We start from the raw sequence: 21,947 nt of genomic DNA, 5'->3' as shown, positions 1-21,947 counted from the left end.
CAGGCACTAGGACCCCCCGCCCTCCTCCTCGTTTCGCCGCCTGTCAGCTGACGAGGCAGCCAGATATATGCGACGCGTTTCAGTTTGGCCCGCAGCTTCTTTCGAGCTTGTTGCGAAAACGGATGTACCCGCTGTAACAGGCCCATGTCTGAAAACCCAGACAGACGGTCACATTTCACCAGAAAGTCAACAACAGTCGTCGGCTAAGACTTAAAACAGGTAAAAAAAATGTTATATATAATTAACGAAATAACGAAAATAACGTGTTAACGTGTTTTTTTTGTCCGTTAGCTGGTGCGCGTGAGTGAGCCGTTGGTGTTGTTTCTTTTATCCGCAGCGGAGCAAAGATGGAGTGTGAGTGGAAGCCAGACGAGCAAGGACTTCAACAAATTTTACAGCTGCTCAAAGAGTCTCAGTCGCCTGATACGTCCACGCAAAGATCCGTCCAGCAAGTATCCTTTGCTTAAACACCCAGCCCGTGGGTATTAATAACACCCCTGTTTTTTTTTAAACGACTTGTTATAGCGCTTAATAACGTCGGAGAGACTCAACAGGCTAAGCCGTAGCTAACACTAGTAGCCGAGGTGGTTACCGTTATAAGCAGGTACGCAGGTGCTGCCTTTTTGTTTTTTGTCTCTAATAAGCTCACAACTGGCAAAAAAAAAAAAAGCAGGCCGTGCCGTGCTAAATTGCTAATGTCTGGCCAGAAATATGTGTGTGTCTCTGTGTGTGTGTGTGTGTGTGTGTTATGTCCAGCTTAATATTACAGCTTGTTCCTGCTTTTAATCGCCTTTCCTGTGAGGTCCCAGCCTCACTTTGCATTGTCCTCCAGCCTAATTAATTAATTAATTAATTAACAGCCAATTATCATCCACAAACACTGGACAAAGTGACTGTTTAATTGGCTTTCTGATGAGTTTTATATCTAAACATGTCTCGCTTTTATTATAATCAGGGTTCCCACGGGTGCTTGAATTCCTTGAAAATGCTTGAATTTCAATTCAGTGTTTTCAAGGTTGTGAAAATGCTTGAATTTTTTTGTGAAGTTGCTTGAAAATGCTTGAAATTTGTGTGATGTCTATTTGTCACTGTTATTGCGCTATGGTAGTTACACAATACACCGCTCACAAGCTGAGAATACAAGCCAATTCACAATTAGTTAAAAATCAAAACAGTCAATCTACCACCATATGAAATAGTGCTAATTAGACCCATATTATTATGCCATACAGTGGCACCGCTGCGCTTCCCATGACCATCATGGCAAACACAACTAGTAGGCTACCTATTTAAAGGTGCTGGAAAAATGGAAAAACTGGTGCTTGAAGGTGCTTGAAAAGTGCTTGAATTTGTTCATGAAAAAGGTGTGGGAACCCTGTATAATGGATTTTACATGGGAAACGTAGTCCTGTGTGTTGTATTAAATTAAAAATGTGTATGCCAAGCTTATGTACAAAGATCAGATGTTTACTGGCTGGATTACTCAACCCCCCTCGGAGCAGGAATGATCATATGATCTTCACTGAGCTGTACTATCTGAAATGTAAGGAAGAGGTGTGACAGGACAAACACTCTCTCCCTGTAGCAAGTAGACAGTCTGCCTCTTTTATAAAGCTCATTCAGATGCTGATCATTATATAAAAGCATGAAACACCAGCATTTAAAAAAAAATACAATCCATTTATTGCAGGATTTGGTTATTATCTAAAAAAACACATTGTGGCATGTGAATGTCCACCCATAAAATAATTAGATTTATAATGCACTGTAAATGTTACACAGCTCTGTCTGCACTGTTCTGTTGTTCAAGTGTAATAATCACCATCACATACTTTTCCATACATTATCTCCATGCTGCTCCATACTATCTGGTTGCATGCTGATCCTAAATGATTTACTTATGTAACACTTTGTGCGTACTGCATCATTAACTCATAGACGAGCTGTAAATATGCCATCTGGCTGGGTTTGTACACTATTTGTTCATATCATATGACATATTTATGACACCCCTCCTCCCCTACAAACACACAGACTGTTATATTGTTACAGTACACCACCATAAACCTCTGCTCTTACAACATTTGCAGTCCTAATGTGCTCATGCTGTGCGTAGAGTCTTAGCACCATGTCTTCCTCAACCACTGTTCCCAGAGACTGGAGCAGCTGAACCAGTATCCAGACTTCAACAACTATTTGATATTTGTTTTGACAAAGTTAAAATCAGAAGGTGAGCTCTTCGTTCGTCTTTTTTTGTTTCTCGTTATGTCGTATCCGTGCCGTGTTCCTAGATCGTCTGATGGTACTGGACAGTGTGAAGGTTGGACATGTTGTTTTTATGTAACACGCTCTGTCACACGTCTGTTTGGCCATGACTCGGGTGACCCCATGGCATCTTTGCCACAGATGATGAGGCACTCTGAATATGGGTCACTCTAATTTTAAACCTAATTCCTGGCACCACTCAACTCTTGGCTTGACTGTCTGCACAGTAGATGACCGAAATGTTTAAGTGGTGTTAAGACATTTTAGGATGCTGTGGCTGTGTGCACTATTGCTTTAGCTGACAACAAGCAACAAGCCACAAATACTTAATACTAAAAAAATGAGCCCAGATATTTATAAAGAAAATATATAATTGTGTATGTAATTAGTATTTCAGTAGTTCTTCTTGCCATCCGATGTACCACACTGGGCTGAATAGAAAAAGGATAGGGAGGCTATAAAATGCAGAAACCTTTGTCCTGACTATCAGTGTATTGATGCTCAGTTAAAATGTCATTTTATAACTTATCAATCTGTCTTTTTCTCCACCCACTAAGACGAACCTACGCGGTCCCTGAGTGGGTTGATACTGAAGAACAATGTGAAAGCCCACTATCAGAACTTCCCTAATGGCGTGTCTGATTTCATCAAGAGCGAGTGTCTCCAAAACATCGGAGACTCGTCTCCACTCATCCGGGCCACTGTGGGTACGTTGCATCCGCTGAGTCCACTGAATGTGATTACTTGCTTTTCAGGTGCCGCATGAAATGTTCACCCTCTGTAACTTTCATCTACAGAAGACAAAATATCCACCTTTGTACTGTAGTACAGGACTGTTAGGAGTATTTATCAGTTGTGCTGTGTAGCTTTTTGATGCTGCAGATTTGCTGAGACAATTCACTCTCTCAAAGCTACAGCTAAGTATGTCAGTTTTTTGGGAAATGTTAATATTTGTCAGTAATGCAGTAAACACAGACAAAGCAATGCGAGTATACTAATAAAATACATTTATAGCTCATAATTGGAAATGCTCACTGTTGAACATTTATCATTCCTTTTGCATTGCATGTATCGTTGCTTATTAAAGCAGGACACTGAACGCAGCACCTCCTTGTAAATGGCACCAAAAACATTAAGGCCATGAGTCAATTTTCTGACTCCCTGTTGTCATTGCTGCATTGAACTTTACATGGGATTAACAATGCAGAAATGTGCTCCTACCTACACTACTAACTAGCAGCCCTTCACCCTGACTTAAAGTTATTCATTTTCTGAATTTTGTTTTCGTGACGAAGCATTGGCTTACACATTTGAATGGATGTTCTCGGATTTGTTTTGCTCACTAAGAAAGCCTGCCTCTGTGCTCGTGTCCGTTCATTCTTAGTCGCCTTGTCACATCATTTTAACTCACAGTAAATCCTTCCCGTGACAGGTATCCTCATCACCACCATTGCCTCCAAGGGAGAGCTACAAAACTGGCCGGAGCTTTTGCCTAAACTCTGCCAGCTGTTGGATTCCGAGGACTACAACACATGTGAGGTGAGGATGAACGCGATGAAGAGGTGTAGGTGGGACCTTGTGATTGTGGGATCTGATTTTCTGCTCATCAATCGGGGGGGGGCTGCGTTATGTGGGAGTTTCCTTTAGTCACCAGACATTAGTGCTCATCTGTGGCATGGAAGATTAGGATTTGATGAATGCTACAGCACTGAGACTTTTCTGCATAAATCAGCGATATTAGATGACATTTGAAATGCATTTCTCACTCTACAGGGAACTGTTATGATATGCGGTATATCTAAATGCTAAACATGATTGACCCCAGTGTCTATACATGTCTTTTAGGGATTACACTGGATTTATTTGGATATAATGATAGTCATTTTTGTATTATTTGTTTAGGGGAAGCTTTTAATCATAACTGTGTGTGTGTGTGTGTGAGGCAGAGATTACGTGTATGCACATTTGGGATCATATGTCATAGCACAGACTTGAGCTATAAGTAAGCTTGTCTTGGCACACAGCGCTGCGCGTCTTGTTTATTTATTTATCATGGAAAGCGAAGAGAGCTGGGTCGGCTGTAAAGCAGCATCTGGATAGCATCCTGCCGGCCAGATGAGCTGAAGGCTGCCTCACAGATTATTGAACACGAAATTAGTTATTCTCTTTATATCTTGTTTTTTTTTTAAACCAGAGGACCATTATGACCCCATTTTCTGGTATGGTGCACCTCATCAATCAGTGTAGCTTGTATAATGTGCACATCAGCAAAAACAACAGTGTTTTTCCTCTGTCGCCCCCTATTTTTCATTTTATTTTAATTTTGAAAATCTCTTTAACTCCTCTTCTTGCTCTACAGTGTAATGCTGATGATTAACTCTTGATTGCGTTAAGTAGAAGTGGTTGGCGTCATGAGTTCCTTAATGATATCGGCGCTCTTACATGGATAAATCCTCCACTGCAGCGAGGACTAAAATGACCACACAGTAGCTGGTAGTGGATGTCTGATCTGTGTAATGGTGCCACGCCCATACTTTGGCTCCCATAAACTCTGTGGTCGTTAATATGCCATCCGCTGCATGCGCCTGTAACATGCCACTATAGGAAAGATGGATACGTTACACTGGAGAACACGGACGAAATTAAATTCAGCTGTGTTGAAGGGGCATTTTAAGATGTATACTGGCTGGATTACTCAACCCCCCTTGGAGCAGGAATGATCATATGATCTTCACTGAGCTGTACTCTCTGGAAATGTAAGGAAGAGGTGTGACAGGAAAAACGCTCTCTCCCTGTAGCAAGACAGTCTGCCTCTCTTATAAAGCTCATTCAGATGCTGAGATTTAGGTCAGCTATTTACTGCAGAGGATCTTGAAGTGCATATGTGTACAAGGCTTAGCACCGAACAGCGACCAAATGTGGCAACTCCTCAAGACTCAACTATGATTTTTGAAAAGCAGCTTGGAGGCTTGAAAGCTTCTTAGCGCCTGATGTTGAAGATGGTTAGGTTGGTGCTAATCTTGTGGAAAAAGGTAGAAAATATTAAAAAGTGTTTAGTATTTTTGGCTGTTTGTTGTTTTTATGTCAGAGAAGGTGGAAAAACAAAAGCATTCTGTGCTGCCATAGATCTTCCATTTAGTGTTTTTAAACACACATACAGCCTAACCAGCGTGCCCGTGTACTTTTAGTCTTATTTCGATGAACGTGGCGAATTTTCCTAGTATTGTTAACCACAATAATAGTACTAAAATTGATTTACTGGTTTCAAATTTAAAGGAGCAATAAATATAAGTTAGGCTGCTCTTTTAGCACTAAACAGCTGCAGTCTATCTGCTGTGATATCTGAGATTTCTGCCTTCAATCTGGTTTGGAAGAGAAATCTCCGCCCACTGATATTTAAAGACGCAGTTCAGTCCTGCTTCTTTAGAGATGGATAGTTGTTATTTCCCATAATAATCCATTTTATGCTGTGCTGACCTTTCTTTGTCAAACCCAATACAAAATAATTACCTAAAGGTGCCCTGAGACACCTGAGGCAGGTTTTTAGTGAAGCTAAAGATCATTTTTTATGCACGTTTGGCCTCCACTGCACCTGCAACCTCGTGACATGTGTGCCACGTGGAACATGGAGTATTGCGGCACTTACTCTCAAAGATATAGTGTGTTGCACCTCCCTGTTGGACAAAAGCCAAATGAATAATTGTGTTTGTCCACACTGAGATTTGACTCCACTCCACAGTTAGTACTAGTCTGTTACTTAAACATGTTTCATTCAGGAAAGCTTGAAATGAATGTCAGCTCAGACCCGAGCTCGTAATTGTACCAGAGACAGCAATGTGGCGCTAAACTCATTTTTGAAGGCGTTGACAGGTTACCACAGGGACACCTAAATAACCAACACCGTTACACCCACCTTCACTTTGATTTCTATTTTGGGAATATATTTGATGGCTGTCCGTGTACAGTTTCGAGGCTGTGTGCACTTATCTAATCTAAGCGATGACAAATGCGGGTGAATACATCTTGGCCACGGGCCATTTGATCAGTTTACAGCAATATATCTTTGCAAGAGGATCCTCATCACTCTGTTACTGAATTATCTTCATTATGATGCCCGCACTGAGTTGGTGGAAGGAGAGGCTTGAATTTTAGCGGTAATTTGCAGTATTTCAGTGTCTTAACGTTATTGAATATTCCTTATTTTTTACGGTAGTGCAAAGAAAATCAACACCTTGGTAGCCATCTGCAGCTGTACCACGTCCTGTGGTTTTTGGTTTAAGAGCAGCAGTTGTAGGAAGAGCCCCTGGTGCAACCACACTGTACCCCTCTCTGCGTGTTCTATAAAAAGACATGAGCAGGTGTGTTGAATACCAAGTGTAATGTTCGTGGATGGCTTTATATAGATTTTGCCTTTGAGCAGTTTTACTGTTTTGATAAATGGCAGTTGGAAAGCGGTTGCGACGGTGTCGCGGGGGGGGTCACGTCGAGGTCAAACGGACCATGTATGAAAATGCTTTGTCATCCCGGTTCCCATTTTGTAACATTCAGATTCCCAGCGTGGTGTGACAGAGCTTTGTAGTTGCCTAAATAACATGCCTCTCATTTCTCATTTTGACTCGCTGTCACGCGCGTGACTCACATTCTTTTTTTCCTTCCATAGCAGGACTCGAAGGGAGGATTACACTTCAGACGCTTCAGCATCATTGGAATGCTTAAAGGCCACTCCCATCTCTTTGCCCTTCTCTGTTGATACACAGTGAGAGCAGTCCTCTGTCTGCTCCATACGTTTTTGCACAGGTTAAGTTAATGGAGCTACATGTCCGTATATATTCTAGTGTTTCCAGAGCCCTAATCTGACATGTTCATGCATTCATTTGACAAAATGAAGCATACTATCATCAGCTAAATCTTATTAAATCTTGTCTAAATCTGGTACTTTCATTTTAAAACCTCAACGCCAGCCAAGTCTCACACACATTAAATCCCTTAAAGTGTCTTTTTATCCTAAAAATCCATCATTAAATCTCCTGCTCTGCCTCTCATGGTGTGATTTCTGTTTTCTCACCCTGCAAGGTGAAAGTGAATCATCTGTATACTAATGAGGGAGGGTGACTTTATTCAGCTTAGTTGCACTTTGTCTCCTCCTGTCTGTGACCTTGACACAGCCGCACCCTTACCCCCCTCGTCTTATTGCATCCTTTTGGCTCCTCTGTATTTTTATTTATTTATTTATTTATTTTTTTTTTGAGACTATTCTGTATCTGTCATCTCAAAGGAAAAGCCGACATGGGAGCGGTTTCCATGGAAACACATTTCAGACAGCGTCAGTATCCGTGCTGTGCTGTTGTATCTGCTTCTCAGACTGCATTTCTGTGAGAGACACTGAAGTCTGCAGCATATTGCGAACATGCATACTAACCATCAGCCGAGCAGCTTGTATTAAGAAAGAGATGTGTGTGTGTGTGTGTGTGTGTGTGTGTGTGTGTGTGTGTGTGTGTGTGTGTGACTACTTGCCCACCGTTTGAAGGTTATTAGAGCAGAAGTGGATGAATCCGGTTGAAGGTTTAGGCTTGCAGTGCAAAAACCAGAACAGGAGCCTCTCTTTGTCTTATCCTTAATGTAAGATTATATATTAAATTTGGTCTCTGTAGAGCCAATAAAATGTGCACGTACATCAACAATATGTTGACTGTATTTCAAAGATGTGATGCCAAAAAAAAAGCCCAAACAGAAACATTAATCCATTCCACTTCCACACGCTCTCGTCTGTAGCTGCAGTCTAACCTGCCTCGAGGTTGGGTGGGGGTTGAGCAAAAATTCCTTTCAGGAATCCGTAACATCACTATGATTATTAGTATGTCTGTAGTTCTGGGTACACCCTGCCTAACTGCTAGGTAGACTTACAGAGTGAGTTTCCTCACGTCCTCTGTTGCTGTTTTCCATTTTGTTTTGTCTCTCAGGGAGCGTTTGGAGCCCTGCAGAAGATCTGCGAAGACTCTGCTGAGATCCTGGACAGTGACATGCTGGATCGTCCTCTGAACATCATGATCCCCAAGTTCTTGCAGTTTTTCAAGCACAGCAGTCCTAAAATTAGGTATCACCTTTTATTCCTATACTTTATGGCGATTTGATTTGATTTATATTTTTTATTGACTATCAAGTCCACTTCCAGCCATGGCTACAACAAACTTGTTTCTCTCCAATGAATTTAATTAATTTCCAGTTAGTAAACCTAGTTTAAATCTAAATCTACAAACATTTGTAACATTTATTTCTTATTTTTTTGCATAAAATTATGACCCATTAAATCTTAAGTGGAAAAGTGGGCCATTTAAATTTCAACCCTGCCTTCCCCTTTCCTACGATATATAGAGCATTTTATCTAGAACATAGTCTTAACTCATAAATCAATCAATTTTATCTAGAACATAGTCTTAACTCATAAATCAATCATCTCCTAGTCAGTATGTTTTGTACAGCAAACACACATATACAGTAAGTCTACAAGACAGACTAAAGGTCAGGAATTGTACAGTGAAGTCTCAGCCTGTCCTGATGCCAGAGGCCTCCTCATGCTTGTAGGTTAAATCGGTCGAGATGAAACAAAGGCGAAGACAGGGCTGCATTCATAGCGTGTGACATGTGAGGGGGAAAACGCGTCTTTGTGGCTGTTAAGCGGTGGTTATTGTGTTGCAGGTCTCATGCCATCGCCTGCGTCAATCAGTTCATCATCAGCAGGACTCAGGCTCTCATGCTGCACATCGACCCTTTCATTGAGGCAAGTCCGACTGCACTGACAGATACATATGTGCCGTCTGGAAAACCGACGGTCTATCCCCACTGACAATGACCTCCCTCCCTCAGGTCATTATCTCTCTTCAGTAAATACTAGCTACTGCACAGACAGCAGTCTGTGGCTCACCTCTGGGCTTGTCGCTTTTAAATAATGTTTTATTTAAAAGGCCTTGTGAAAAGGCTCAAGTTTTATTTTTGATTTTAAGTTGTCCTTTTTCTGTCCTTTTTTTTTATTAAATTAACTTGATTTCATTGCTTATGTATTTGGGGAGAGATACAGAACATAAACTTAAAATAGAATGCTAGTAAATAAATGCTAATCTGATATTTTGCAGAGGCTTTGCATATAATATTGTAACTAAATACTGAGTGTTTTTGTGCCATTAATAGCAACATGTACCATCCTTTAAATGGCAAGCAGTAATAAAGCTGCAAGACGCTGAAGTACACAGTATGAGAACAGTTACAGAGATTAGATGTCTGCAGTAAAGTCACATTACAAACTTGGATCTATATTAATAGCAAAATACTATAAACCTTCAAAAACCACTCCGACACTCTTGGCCCAAGATTGTATTTATATCATACAGAAATGTACCGATAACACATAATATGATATATCACTATCGACTTTGCCCCATCCTATGCAGATTTCTCCTGGAACACGGTGTATATCACACGCTATACACTTTCACACTGTGCAAAGGAGACATTTGACCCTGCTCTCTCTATCCTCTGCAGAACCTGTTTGCACTGGCGGCAGACGAGGAACCAGAAGTGAGGAAGAATGTGTGCAGAGCTCTAGTCATGCTGCTGGAAGTCCGCTTGGACCGTCTCCTGCCGCACATGCACAACATCATAGAGGTGAGAGAGTCTAAGAAAGTAAAAGTGGAAGAGTCTCTGTTAAATACCAATGTAAAGGTTTATATTCAATATTTTTTGTATTGTAGCAGTTGTCATAATAAACCAAACTATAATTGATCCTTCAAACAAATATTATCCGTCTAGCTTATTCCTCTGTGCCACAGACGTCCATTGTTGTTCAGAAGCCATTAGAAACGCATCAGTGAGCCACACATTTGCACTAGATGTCATGTTCCTTCATTGATGATAAACAGTCAGTCCCATAAACACGAGGGTGCCAGATCCGCAGCTGAAAATAATTCCCAACTTGTTCCTGAGTGAGAAAAGTTTGCTAAAAACTGCAGCGCCCATCTGTTTTTGGAAATGATTCTGCCTTTTGGTTTAATGGGATGTGTGTCATGTGTTAGTAGTGGCAAAAATAGAATATCACTGCTCTTATTCTTTAATGACACGCTCCTGATGACACCCTGTGGACAGGCGTTGTACTTGTGTTTTGTGTCATTGGTACTTTTAGAATTAAAAAAATTCTGTTTTGTAAGATTCTCTTTCTCTTTATTTCATCTCAGTACATGCTGCAGAGGACTCAGGACCAAGATGAAAATGTTGCCTTGGAAGCCTGTGAGTTCTGGCTTACTCTGGCGGAGCAGCCGGTGTGTAAGGAGGTGCTGTGTGGACACCTCTCCCAGTAAGAACATACACACACAGAGATAAATGCACATACAATACACAGACTGACACTCCGGTGTTAATATTGAGAGCTGTTGATTCATAGCAACCTTGGCAGTAAGTTAGTAGAGACCTTGTACCAGGATGATATTCTTCTTCAGGGTGGCTGATTAAGAACCCTGGCTGTTGACCTCAGTTGTAACATCTGTCACCATACTGTCACATTAAACTGAGCCCACAGCAGGAATCAGACATGAGTGATTGCCACTAGGCTTTGACCTATCCTTGCCCTTTGTTCACATAATTCTTCCTCCGGCTTCTTCTGCAGGCTCACTCCGGTGCTTGTCAATGGGATGAAGTACTCAGAGATTGACATTATCCTGCTCAAGGTCAGTTTATATAGCCTCATGTTTGTACCTGAAGTAAGACGGTGGATTGCCCCATGACTCAGGATGACATGCGGTTCAATTAAGTGGTTTGCATGGCTGTGTTACGTATAACGTGTATTTTATTCATTTTAACGCAAACATTCATAGATGTTGGTATAGCTTTCATAGTGATTTTACTTTCATTCCAGTTTTTTGTCTATTAAAAAGAATGAATACAACATACAGTTTCTTTAATGCTGCACATCCGTCATCAGGGGGACATTGAGGAAGACGAAGCCATTCCGGACAACGAACAAGACATCAGACCGCGCTTCCATCGCTCCCGCACAGTTGCCCAGCAGCACGAGGGCGATGGGATCGAGGATGAGGATGACGACGACGACGAACTGGATGATGACGATGATACGATCTCTGATTGGAACCTGCGTGAGTTCATCGCCTGCATAAAATGGAGCTGTGCAGATCTCACTCCAGCTTTTGCTTCCTCATCATTATATAGTTTTCTAACGTCTTCTGCTTTCGTTGATAAGAACTAGGAACTGTACAGCATATTGATTACTTGTCTTGTGTTTGTGTGTACTTGTACATGTGATGTCTGTATGATGTTTGTCTGCACACTTCTATGTTTGTCTGTATATCTCCCTACTTCTTCACCAAACATTAGGTAAGTGTTCAGCTGCAGCGTTGGACGTGTTGGCGAATGTGTTCAGGGACGATCTGCTGCTGCACATTCTACCCCTCCTCAAAGAGCTGCTCTTCCATCCAGAGTGGGTAGTTAAAGAGTCTGGCATCCTAGTGCTGGGAGCGATAGCTGAAGGTAAGAAGGGATAGAAGAAGTTCTCAGAATATGGAGAGACTACTTGAAATGACACACTGTACTTATCGCTGCCTCCAGGCTGTATGCAGGGCATGATCCCATACCTGCCTGAGCTCCTTCCCCATCTGGTCCAGTGTTTGTCTGACAAGAAGGCCCTGGTGCGTTCCATCACCTGCTGGACACTGAGCCGCTACGCCCACTGGGTTGTCAGCCAGCCTCCAGATACTTACCTGAAGCCTCTGATGACAGAGCTGCTCAAACGTATTCTGGATAGCAACAAGCGTGTGCAGGAGGCTGCTTGCAGGTGAGCAAGAATTGATAAAAGCCATGTATGTTGTTTTTTGGCGCATTAGAAACCTTGCAGGGCATTTGGATTTGTGCTACCCACACATTTTTCCCTGGGTGTTCAGACACCTTCAGATTTCTTCCTGTTGTTGGGCTCATGTTGTTAGTCACACATTGCTTACGGTATGATGTTTTCTTCCTCTTCCTTTTTTAATCTTTCCCAACCAGTGCCTTTGCCACTTTGGAGGAGGAAGCGTGCACAGAGCTGGTGCCCTACCTGGCATTTATCCTTGACACGTTGGTGTTCGCTTTCAGCAAGTACCAGCACAAAAATCTTCTCATTCTTTACGACGCCATAGGAACACTTGCGGACTCAGTGGGGCACCATCTCAATAAACCGGTATGAAGAACAGAAACATGGATTCAGTTTCACTTCAAGTTTCATTGTGAATCTCAAATTACCACATCTGGTTTACACCTTCTTCCTCATTTGACTTTTATAATGTGAGAAGAGATACGTCTGCTTCATGATAGTAATATGTGTAACTCACGAGTTGCATACTGTGTCTGTACTCTGTTATTTGTTAGGAATACATCCAAATGTTGATGCCTCCACTGATCCAGAAGTGGAACCAGCTGAAAGATGAAGACAAAGATCTCTTTCCTTTATTAGAAGTGAGTCTCTGATGTGCATTTACTGCATCTGCAGATTGTTGAGTTACGTAATGATAAAACTGTATGGACAAGCTGCTGACTGTATCTACCCGCCTTCCTCAGTGTCTGTCATCTGTAGCCACTGCCCTGCAGAGTGGCTTCCTGCCCTATTGTGAGCCTGTTTACCAACGTTGTGTCAACCTGGTCCAGAAGACCCTCGCTCAGGCCATGGTGAGTGTGCAGGACCCTCAAATGTGTACACAAACACTTTCTCTTACTTTATATTTGAGCTGTTGCACCTCTATGTTCTTGATCCTACCCCAATTACAGCCAGGCTAAACTTAGACCTGCTCTAATCAATATGTTTCTAGTAACAATGGATCCAATTAAACCGTTTTATTTGAAAGGATTTGCTCATAGTGACAAACCTACAGAGGCTCTCAGTTTGACTGAGCTTCCAAGCGTCTGTCGGCTCATTGTTTTGGTGTTACGAAACAACAAGCTGCAACTTTATTGTTTTGGTTCAGTCTCAAGTTTTCTATCAGCCTCCTTTTTAAAGTCACAGCAGGCAGCTGTTTTTCACCAACGTATGCTAACAGAAGACAGACACAAAGTTAGCTAATAATTGGTGAGCATTAAGTTGTAAAAACCAAAGCTAAAAGGAGATTAGATGATGACACAGAAACAACTCAAAACATGTCAATGTGAACAGCTGGTTGCACTGCCCTCAAGTGGCTAAAATAATCAATTAACACAACTTCAATGTAGGAGTGTAAAGATCACTAACTGATTGTATTAAAGCTGGGAATCTCAAGCAGCCTCACAATTCAGGTTGATTCTGTTTCAGAGGGCTATGATGCGATGATAAAACAATTATTGATGTACCTTGATGCATCAAAACAAATTATTTCTTTACATGATATACTTTCTATCACTTGTGTTCCTTTTTTTTATTTTGGAAAAAATTAACATTCAACAGTAGCTCACTGGCCACAACTCTAATCTCCTTTTCTCTACCACCTCTCGTTCTTCTAGCTTCATCAGTCACAGCCAGACCAGTACGAGGCCCCTGACAAAGACTTCATGATCGTGGCTCTGGATCTTCTCAGCGGACTGGCTGAGGGTTTGGGAGGCACCATCGAGCAGTTGGTTGCTCGTAGCAACATCCTTACACTCATGTACCAGTGCATGCAGGTGAATAGCTTGTCAGTTCATCAGATAAGTGGCAGGTTTTGACAAAAGTGCCTTGCATTCTTCACAAACTGCTGTTCTCTCCAATTGTTCAGGACAAAATGCCAGAAGTGCGTCAGAGCTCTTTTGCTCTGCTGGGGGATTTGACCAAGGCTTGTTTCCAACACGTCAAACCGTGCATCGGTACGTACGTGTAGTTAACTGAGACACTGTTTGGCAACGAGTTGTTTGTCACTTGCTAAGTTTGACTTGCTTTCTTTCTTCCAGCTGATTTTATGCCCATTCTGGGTACAAATTTAAACCCGGAATTAATATCAGTATGCAACAATGCAACTTGGGCAATTGGAGAGATCTCTATACAAATGGGTGAGTGCTTTACTTTCTGTATGTCATATTCTTACAATATGTTACCCTTTCCACTGTATATTTTGTTATTAAATTACAGAGTAAACAGTCAACAGATTTCTTTCCATGATTTCTCGTTCCTAACACCCTCAGGACCCGAAATGCAGCCGTACATTGCCATGGTGCTGCACCAGCTGGTGGAGATCATAAACAGGCCTAATACCCCAAAGACTCTACTGGAGAACACAGGTACCACTCGGTGGCAGTGCTGAGCCAGCCAGCCAGCTCGCCACACACAGGGAGGTGCTCACACACTCAGGTCCATTCAGCCAGGATTCACCACACTCATTAGGGTGCCTGTCCTGCCCTTTTTTTTTTCTCTATCCAAAAACCCTTCCCAAGACATGAGCTCTTACAGGTTTCGCCGGTTTCACTGAAGCATTTCAAACATTTCTGCTGCTGATTTGCAACCTGGCACGGTGGCCTGTAAATGAAGATAAAAGAAAAAGAAACTCCAGGCGAGCCCTGGAGTGAAAATTCTTGACACCCTTGAATAGAGCGAGCCGTGTAAGCGCCCAGTCTTGGAATGAACTAATGTGGACTGACATGTGCACCATCAGGTGAAGTAGAATACTGAAGCAGAACAAAACGCAAAAAACACAGGCAGTGTGTGAGACAGATAGGAGAGTTCATAGCCTCACTTAGTTAGCTGTGACAGTTCTGAACACTAAACAATAACTACTCATAAATGATTGAGAGAACACCTAAACTGACTAAATGTATGGTACCTAGGCTAGATCTTTTTTTTCTTTCTTTTTTTTTTTTTAAAAAAAGGTTACACTGCTCTTGTTTTTACCAATTTGGAATTGGATTTGTCGAGTCAAAGAGACCATCTCATCAAAAAAGATGCATGCAAGGGTGAAGTGTAACCTGCCTAAATTAATGAGAATCTAGGGACTCTGTAGATGTGTTCCTGTTTGTTTGCTGTCAGTTTATTTGTTGCTTTTATTTACTGTTCTTTAAATGTGGATGCATATCTGCCAATAGATGTTAAATGTTGTTAAGAATGGCCAATGTTTGATGCAGGATACATAATAATCACTCGCTCTGTCATGCCAGTCGAGTTCCATGGGAAATTTATTGACGTTTGCATCTGACCGGTGAACTTTTTCACCACCCGTTGCACGTTTTCAACGCATGAATTGAAAACACGACAGCGAACTAAAAGAACACAAAATTATTAGAAACAATCGGATGTTTTGGCCATTGTGTAACTCTCATATCTGTCATAGAGATTTCTAAGAGAACCAGTTGATCACTGGGACTAAATTTTTAAATGGGAAGCCATGTAACACCACAGTCCGTTAAATGGGTGTGGCAGTAAATTCTTCGAGAGTGCATGGCAGCACTTTTTTTTTTCCACTTTGTCTCTGATCAGCTTATCCTGCACTGAACTTTATTCTAATGAGCATACCATCTGCTTTCTGCATGTGTCATTGGACTGTTCATAAATGCCTGTTTGTTAATGAGAATGTTGCATAGTTTTGTGTCTTCTTAAACTTAGGTCCTCCCTCCTCTCTGCCTCATAAGAACCTGCTGTGCTGGATACTAGTCTCCCTCCATGTAGTTGGCTTGGAGTAATCTGTCATTTCTTTTCAAAAGAACAAAAAAAAAACAAAAAAACTAAACAACATTTCTGTTTTCTTATGTAAAAAAAATTAACATTTGTGAGTTTAAGGGAGAAAGTGAACTGCTCCTGTTTAGGCCAGAGACGTACACATGCTACACCTTAGCTAGCCTGTGTCTTCAAATCAAGCTAATGAATTTCAATCCGCTTCATAACAGATTTGATTAGCTGTTTGATCCATATGATTTCTGAAAGCAGATGCCATTGTTTGCCTTTTTCTATGAATGTCCTGTCAAAGTTGTCAATGTGTTCTCCCTTAAACGTGTTGTATGTTTTTTTTAGAGTGTCATATTTTACATTCCTCCCCATGACTGAAGGGGCAGTAATAATCAACGCTAGTGAAGTCTTCTATTTATTATCATACACAGATTCTGTTGATTTATGTCTCTGAGTTGTTTGTTTTTTCTTTATTTTTCTCCTCCCCTCCTCATTGCTCATGTCTTGGTTGGCGTTTGGTGGTGTGTAACCGTGATTGCGTTACCTTAGCAATAACAATTGGTCGTCTTGGTTACGTTTGTCCTCAAGAGGTGGCACCCATGCTACAGCAGTTTATAAGACCCTGGTGTGTATTATTCAATCTTTTATTTAATTCATCTTCTCTCTGCTTTCTTCCTATCTTCTCGTCTGTCTCCTGTTGCTCCCTTTTCTCCCCTGTTGCTCTCCTCTCCTCACTCCTTCCTTTCTTTCTCAAAAAGAAGTCTTTTCAGTTGTTTTGTTTCTTTTTGTTCTTTTTTTTTTCCTTCTCAGTTCGTTATCATTGCCAACCATGTGACTAACCCTGTCCTCTTTTAGGTCCTACTTGTGATTTTTTTTTTGTTTCTGCCTCAGTAGCACCTTCATGTATTATACATTAATTTGTTTAATTTCTAGTTTTTTTGTCATTGTTAATTGTCGCTAACCTAAAAGATGCATGGGATCAGATTTGTCACATGCCTGCTGGTTCAACAACAGAGAAAGGATGCAGTCTTTGCTGCAAAGGAGCATTCCTAAATCCCTTTCTCATTTAGTAGTCACCCAGCTGCATGTGCCTGTCCCAAAAATCCCAGACCTTCTCTAGTCAATCTTTAAAAAAACAAAACGTAATGTAATTTTCAAGGTGCTATAGATGAGGTTTTGCTCAAACACACTGCTCATAGACAAGAGTGAAGTTATAAGAGCTCCAAGTAGTTTTTGTTAAAAGTTAAAAATGTTTGATTTGTTTTCTTTTTAATCTGTTTTGTGTGCATGCTTGACTTGTTATGGTTATCTCTCAGGTCATGTTAGTCACAAGTTTCTCTCACATGGAACATAGAATATATAGTCTAATATGTATTTATCCATAAGTATTAATGATGATAAGAAAACACCTAAACATTACATTTCTATTAAGAATGGAAATAGGCTATATTTGTTTGTTTCTCACAAATATAATGTTAGTGTATTGATTCATGTAGTTATTAGGGCCAGTTAGTAGATGTAGTTTCTAAAATTGTTACTTCTTGTTTTTGATATGTGTGATGTTAAATTCGTCATCCCTGTTGTCAGGTGCACCTCTCTACGAAACATAAGAGACAATGAGGAGAAAGACTCTGCATTCAGAGGAATTTGCACTATGATCAGTGTAAATCCGGGAGGTGCAGTGCAGGTGAGGTCCAGCAATATGATAGTAGCGTGGTCATTGTGTTGTCAGTTCTTCCGCAAACTTGAAATGTTGCCTCACCTCTCTTCTCTGGAACAGGATTTTATATTCTTCTGTGACGCAGTGGCCTCCTGGGTTAATCCAAAGGATGATCTCAGAGACATGTTCTGCAAGGTAAAAGCTGAAAATGAAACAATTTTTACTGGATTAATCCACGATTTAAATGTCTGAATTAATTGATTAACGTCAGCCTGTCTGCCCCCGAGTGGCCAAAAACAGGAATGGCAACGTACAGCTGCATTTCACTGATAATTTTTCTGTCAGTGCGCGAGATCTATTTTGAAAGGCAGCAATCCGATATAACTCTGTATGAACTTCTCCTGGCGTTTTCATTTCAGATCCTTCACGGGTTTAAGAACCAGGTGGGAGAGGACAACTGGAGGCGCTTCTCAGATCAGTTCCCCATGCCGCTGAAGGAACGGCTGGCAACCTTTTACGGGGTGTAACTGTTTCCACAACAGTGTGCCTCATCACTGGGGTCAGTTTCCTCTCTGATATTATTTGCTATTGTGGAAAATGAATCTAAGAAAAATGTTGATTTCATTATTGTGTTGGATTCTAATGAGGTCTCTTTTTCTCTGCACAGGTCATTCGCTATGGGAGACAATATGGGGAACCTCTTTTACCCAGGGAACATGTTACCCTTTACTAGGGGGGAAGGGTCTGTCTTCTGAGGGGAGGGAAGGGGTGCGGACCCCTCCCCGACCTGATGGACGGGGTGGGAGGGAGGTGGTAGCTGCAGTGCTCACTGCCCCCATGCACAGGCAAGGGGGGAAAGAGGCTGGCAGAACAACCTTATCATGGGAGGAAAATTCATCTAATCACATTGAAATCAGAAATAATGAAACTTTTTTTTCTCTCTGTTTATTCCCCAAACATCTTGTTTTCTGTTACCTGAACTACTGAAAAGAAACGTAAGCAAACAAGGGTGAAACTTTGCAAAACCCTGTAAAGCATTTGCTCTTTAATTTCGGTCAGACAAGGAGTTTGCACATAGTGAAAGGTTTGTGCAGACGTTATAATCATGTCAGCTAGGTAAACGGCATGCGGTGATTCTCAACACAACTGAATCCTACCAGTAGAGTAGAGTCTTAAAAGAACGGTGTGACAGTTCATCAAGAGATGTTTTCTCTAAAAACAAAGATAGCTTCAAAGTAAGGAATAGCAGCTGATGCTAAGAATGCATCATATTGGATCAGATGCTGGAGAATAGAATTTCACAACGCAGCATATCACCAAGAATAAGTTATCACCTATAGAGTTATCAGATTTCTTTTTTTTTTCAGTGTTCCTATTCTTTAGCAGGGCAAAGGCTGTTAATTAATGTCACTGGAGAGCACAAGATTTACTTTTAAGAGCAGCTTTTCTGGGATTAGGTAGCATGCTTGTGTCATTGTGAAAAGCTGTGGAACATTTAGTGATGTGTGTTGCGTTCGACAGCTGTCATTGCCCTGTGATAAGGTTCTTCTTTGACCTTTGTAATTTATCTATTTACAGTACTTTTTTTGTTTGGTTTCCTCTACCAGAGAATTACGGCAATCAGCTGTAATGTAGCATGACTGGGTTTACACGCCGAATTTAGGAAAAATGTGTCAAATCTTGGCTGTGACGTACCGTCGGAGTGAATCTCCCAGTTTGGTCTTGTGGTGTGAATGTTGACGTGGACATTCATCAGCAAGCATAGCGGAGCTTTAGATGCTTACAATCCTTTATACTGTCTGAGCCTCACGAAGGAAAAAAACGAAGGAGAAACATGTAGGAGACACCACAATGACACGAATCCCGTCTTAGTGAGTTTTGTGACTTTGGCTGTCAGAACCACGCAGTCCATCGAATGAATGTTAAATATGTTTATTTTCTCAATGTACTGAAGTTTTTTTTCTTTTCTTTTTTTCCTTGAGTGTTTGGCTTCTTGTGCTAAAAGCATGATCTTGAGGATGACTGTATAATGTTTTGGGTGGTTGTGTTTTGTGGGGTACTTGGATGCTTTCATCTCTTGCATGTTGGTGGCCCCTCACACCCCAACATATAGCGGGGAGGGGGATTATGGGAGGGAGGGCGCTTCAACTAAAAAGGTTTAAAAAGTACATAGTAAACATTTATGTATTGCAACACTGGGACTTTTCTAACATCACATTTTCTTGCTGGAGTGTTCGCCCTGAACTTTTACCCCATAGCTGGATGTATAGTTTTTGAATACTGTGAAACTACAACAGTGTTAACGTCTCTGGTTGTTTTGCGCTGTTATATTTTATAAAGTGTTTAAGTGTTTAAGTTACAGATGGCCTGAATGTATTCCATGATGGGTTGGAGAGATGGGAAGATTTTTTTTTTTTTTTTTTTTTTAATATTTTAGTCTTTTTTTTTTTAATGCCCAGCCAGTCATTTTTCCTCTGCTGGCCAGAGTAATAACTGCAGTATTTTAACCCTTTTTGCGATGCACATGATATGCACTTAAAATTTAAACTGCAAGTGCTTGAAATTAAATGATGTAGCCAAACCCTTAAGATGACTTAGTGTTAATTAATTAATTAAGTATTGCTGCTAAGATGTATTTACCTAATGCAATAAGTATCTTGATACAGTGGGGTGATTAGAGCGTGAAAGTAGTTTAATGTCTTAGATAAACTTTCACCGTATGAAATCTGTAAACGATCTCTTAGGTTTAACATTAATAAGGTGAACTGGAGAATACAGGATTTTAATGCATCATGGAATACAGAGGCGAAGACATGTATGTGCCACATCATTTTGTGTTTTGAAAGTGATTTTTTTTTGTCTGTCACATTCCAGCTGTTTGGCATGCAAAAAAAATGGAGTAATCACGGCTTGATGGGGCGTGTGCACACAGTCCTGTTATTCTTTCATCGGAAGAGTGTAGGTCTGTAAAGCGCACACGAAACAAATCCCCACCATTACTGTGCTGTATTTCTGACTTGACTGCTGCTATACATCGTAGTTGTGTTTCACTACTTGAATATGTGTTTCCTATGTGTTAACCTCAGGTTGTCTGTGTTCAGTGTTATTTGTTATCATTTCCCCAATGTGTATGCCTTTTTATGCATCTCCTCGACAACTAAAGATTAGTGAAACTCTCGCCCTTCATATTAGACATGGATAACCATGGGTGTTAATGGACATTAATGTTATATGTGTGCAACACTGCTAGCTGTCAAATGTGATGATAATTGCAAGGCAAGGTGGGAGGGAGGGGGTTAAATGGTAACTTGCACATACTTATGTGCTTTTTGTCAAGTGATTGTTATCAGACTACGGTAAATATTTAACGTACACAATACCTTGAGAGCAAATACTTTGAGGTTTTGTTGGTGTTTTGCAATAGATATACAGTATCTAAAAAGCAGGTAACACCTCATTTCAAGGCAAAGAACTAGGTTAACAACTTCTAAACATATTGTTACAAACATAATGTTTGACTTTCTATGAAGCTTTATTGAAAATTTGTATTTTATAAAGCACCCACCAATATTAAGGAATGTCTAGTCAAAGAACTCCTGTAATCTCATTTAGCCTTCGAACTTGATTAGACTATCTGCCTTCATCCTTTTTGCTAGTAAAAGCAAAAACATCATTTTGATAGACATAGTTTGATTTTGATTCTTTTTTTTTTTTAATAAGCTGCTGAATTTTCAAAAAAGTAATACTTTTGGGGCCACCAAATATTTTGGATCATGCAAAGAATCTATATTGTACTGTAGTAATTTTGTAATATTTGTAAGATGATATAGTGGATGTGACTGGTTACCATTGCTTGAATCTGTACATTGTTCCAATAAATTGTTTACATTATTATGGGTCTTGGTACAGCTTTTGTCCTGTTGCAGCGACACACTGTTAGCATGAAACATGGAGAAGGTAGAGACCTGAGTATTGAGCACCAAATCTGTCACGTCACTCTGATAACAGCTGTCCCAGACAAAACTTTCCTATCAGACTGGTTCAGGCTCCAGCCTTAGATTTTAGTGTTGCTTTTTAACGGTGACTCCACAGTTTGATTATAATCAAATGTTCACTGATAGGTCTGTAAAAGCTTGTGGCATGCTAATAATGTACACAACCGCATAAAAAGACCAAACATAACAAGTTGGGTAGCTTTTACAGACATTGAGACAACCCCAACTCTCCCTCACATAATATATTTTTAAGGAAAAGCAGGATAAAGAGAGTTTTATTTAAAATGATTCCCCCTTTATTCCCTTAGATAAAAGACAGTTAACAGTTATGCAAACCACACTCTTATATATTTACTCTAACTAAACATAATTTCATAAAGCGGTGTTACATGTGTCT

General features: G+C 40.7%; 1 protein-coding gene across 2 annotated transcripts; it reads left to right on the top strand.

Moving 5' to 3' along the window:
* The first annotated feature begins 57 nt into the window (after positions 1–57).
* tnpo1 (transportin 1) lies at positions 58–21,446 on the top strand. 2 transcript variants are annotated; one of them, XM_010735301.3, is made up of 25 exons: positions 60–219; positions 338–452; positions 2,155–2,230; positions 2,823–2,972; positions 3,698–3,804; positions 8,226–8,359; positions 8,962–9,043; positions 9,802–9,924; positions 10,491–10,609; positions 10,919–10,979; positions 11,234–11,405; positions 11,644–11,796; positions 11,875–12,100; positions 12,310–12,481; positions 12,670–12,756; positions 12,859–12,966; positions 13,771–13,929; positions 14,022–14,109; positions 14,194–14,292; positions 14,425–14,520; positions 16,445–16,520; positions 17,483–17,582; positions 17,676–17,750; positions 17,975–18,114; positions 18,223–21,446. In XM_010735301.3, the coding sequence occupies exons 2-24, from the start codon at positions 348–350 to the stop codon at positions 18,080–18,082; spliced, it is 2,676 nt and encodes an 891-aa protein (XP_010733603.1). In that variant the 5' UTR covers positions 60–219; positions 338–347; the 3' UTR covers positions 18,083–18,114; positions 18,223–21,446. The 2 variants fall into 2 exon arrangements, 1 of the variants encoding a protein (XP_010733603.1); XR_002042586.2 differs by lacking the exons at positions 16,445–16,520; positions 17,975–18,114; positions 18,223–21,446 and having other exon boundaries at positions 58–219.
* The last annotated feature ends 501 nt before the right edge of the window (positions 21,447–21,947 follow it).

Source organism: Larimichthys crocea, chromosome IX (assembly GCF_000972845.2).
Source record: "Larimichthys crocea isolate SSNF chromosome IX, L_crocea_2.0, whole genome shotgun sequence".
Taxonomy (NCBI): domain Eukaryota; kingdom Metazoa; phylum Chordata; class Actinopteri; family Sciaenidae; genus Larimichthys; species Larimichthys crocea.
The sequence above is the reverse complement of the archived record's forward strand: the minus strand, read 5'-3'. Positions and strand labels throughout refer to the sequence as shown.

Coding starts and splice junctions, on each gene's coding strand:
- tnpo1 (XM_010735301.3), top strand. CDS start 348: ATGGAGTGTGAGTGGAAGCCAGACGAGCAAGGACTTCAACAAATTTTA. Junction 12,967..13,770: donor AGACCCTCGCTCAGGCCATG/GTGAGTGTGCAG, acceptor TCGTTCTTCTAG/CTTCATCAGTCACAGCCAGA. Junction 13,930..14,021: donor TCATGTACCAGTGCATGCAG/GTGAATAGCTTG, acceptor CCAATTGTTCAG/GACAAAATGCCAGAAGTGCG.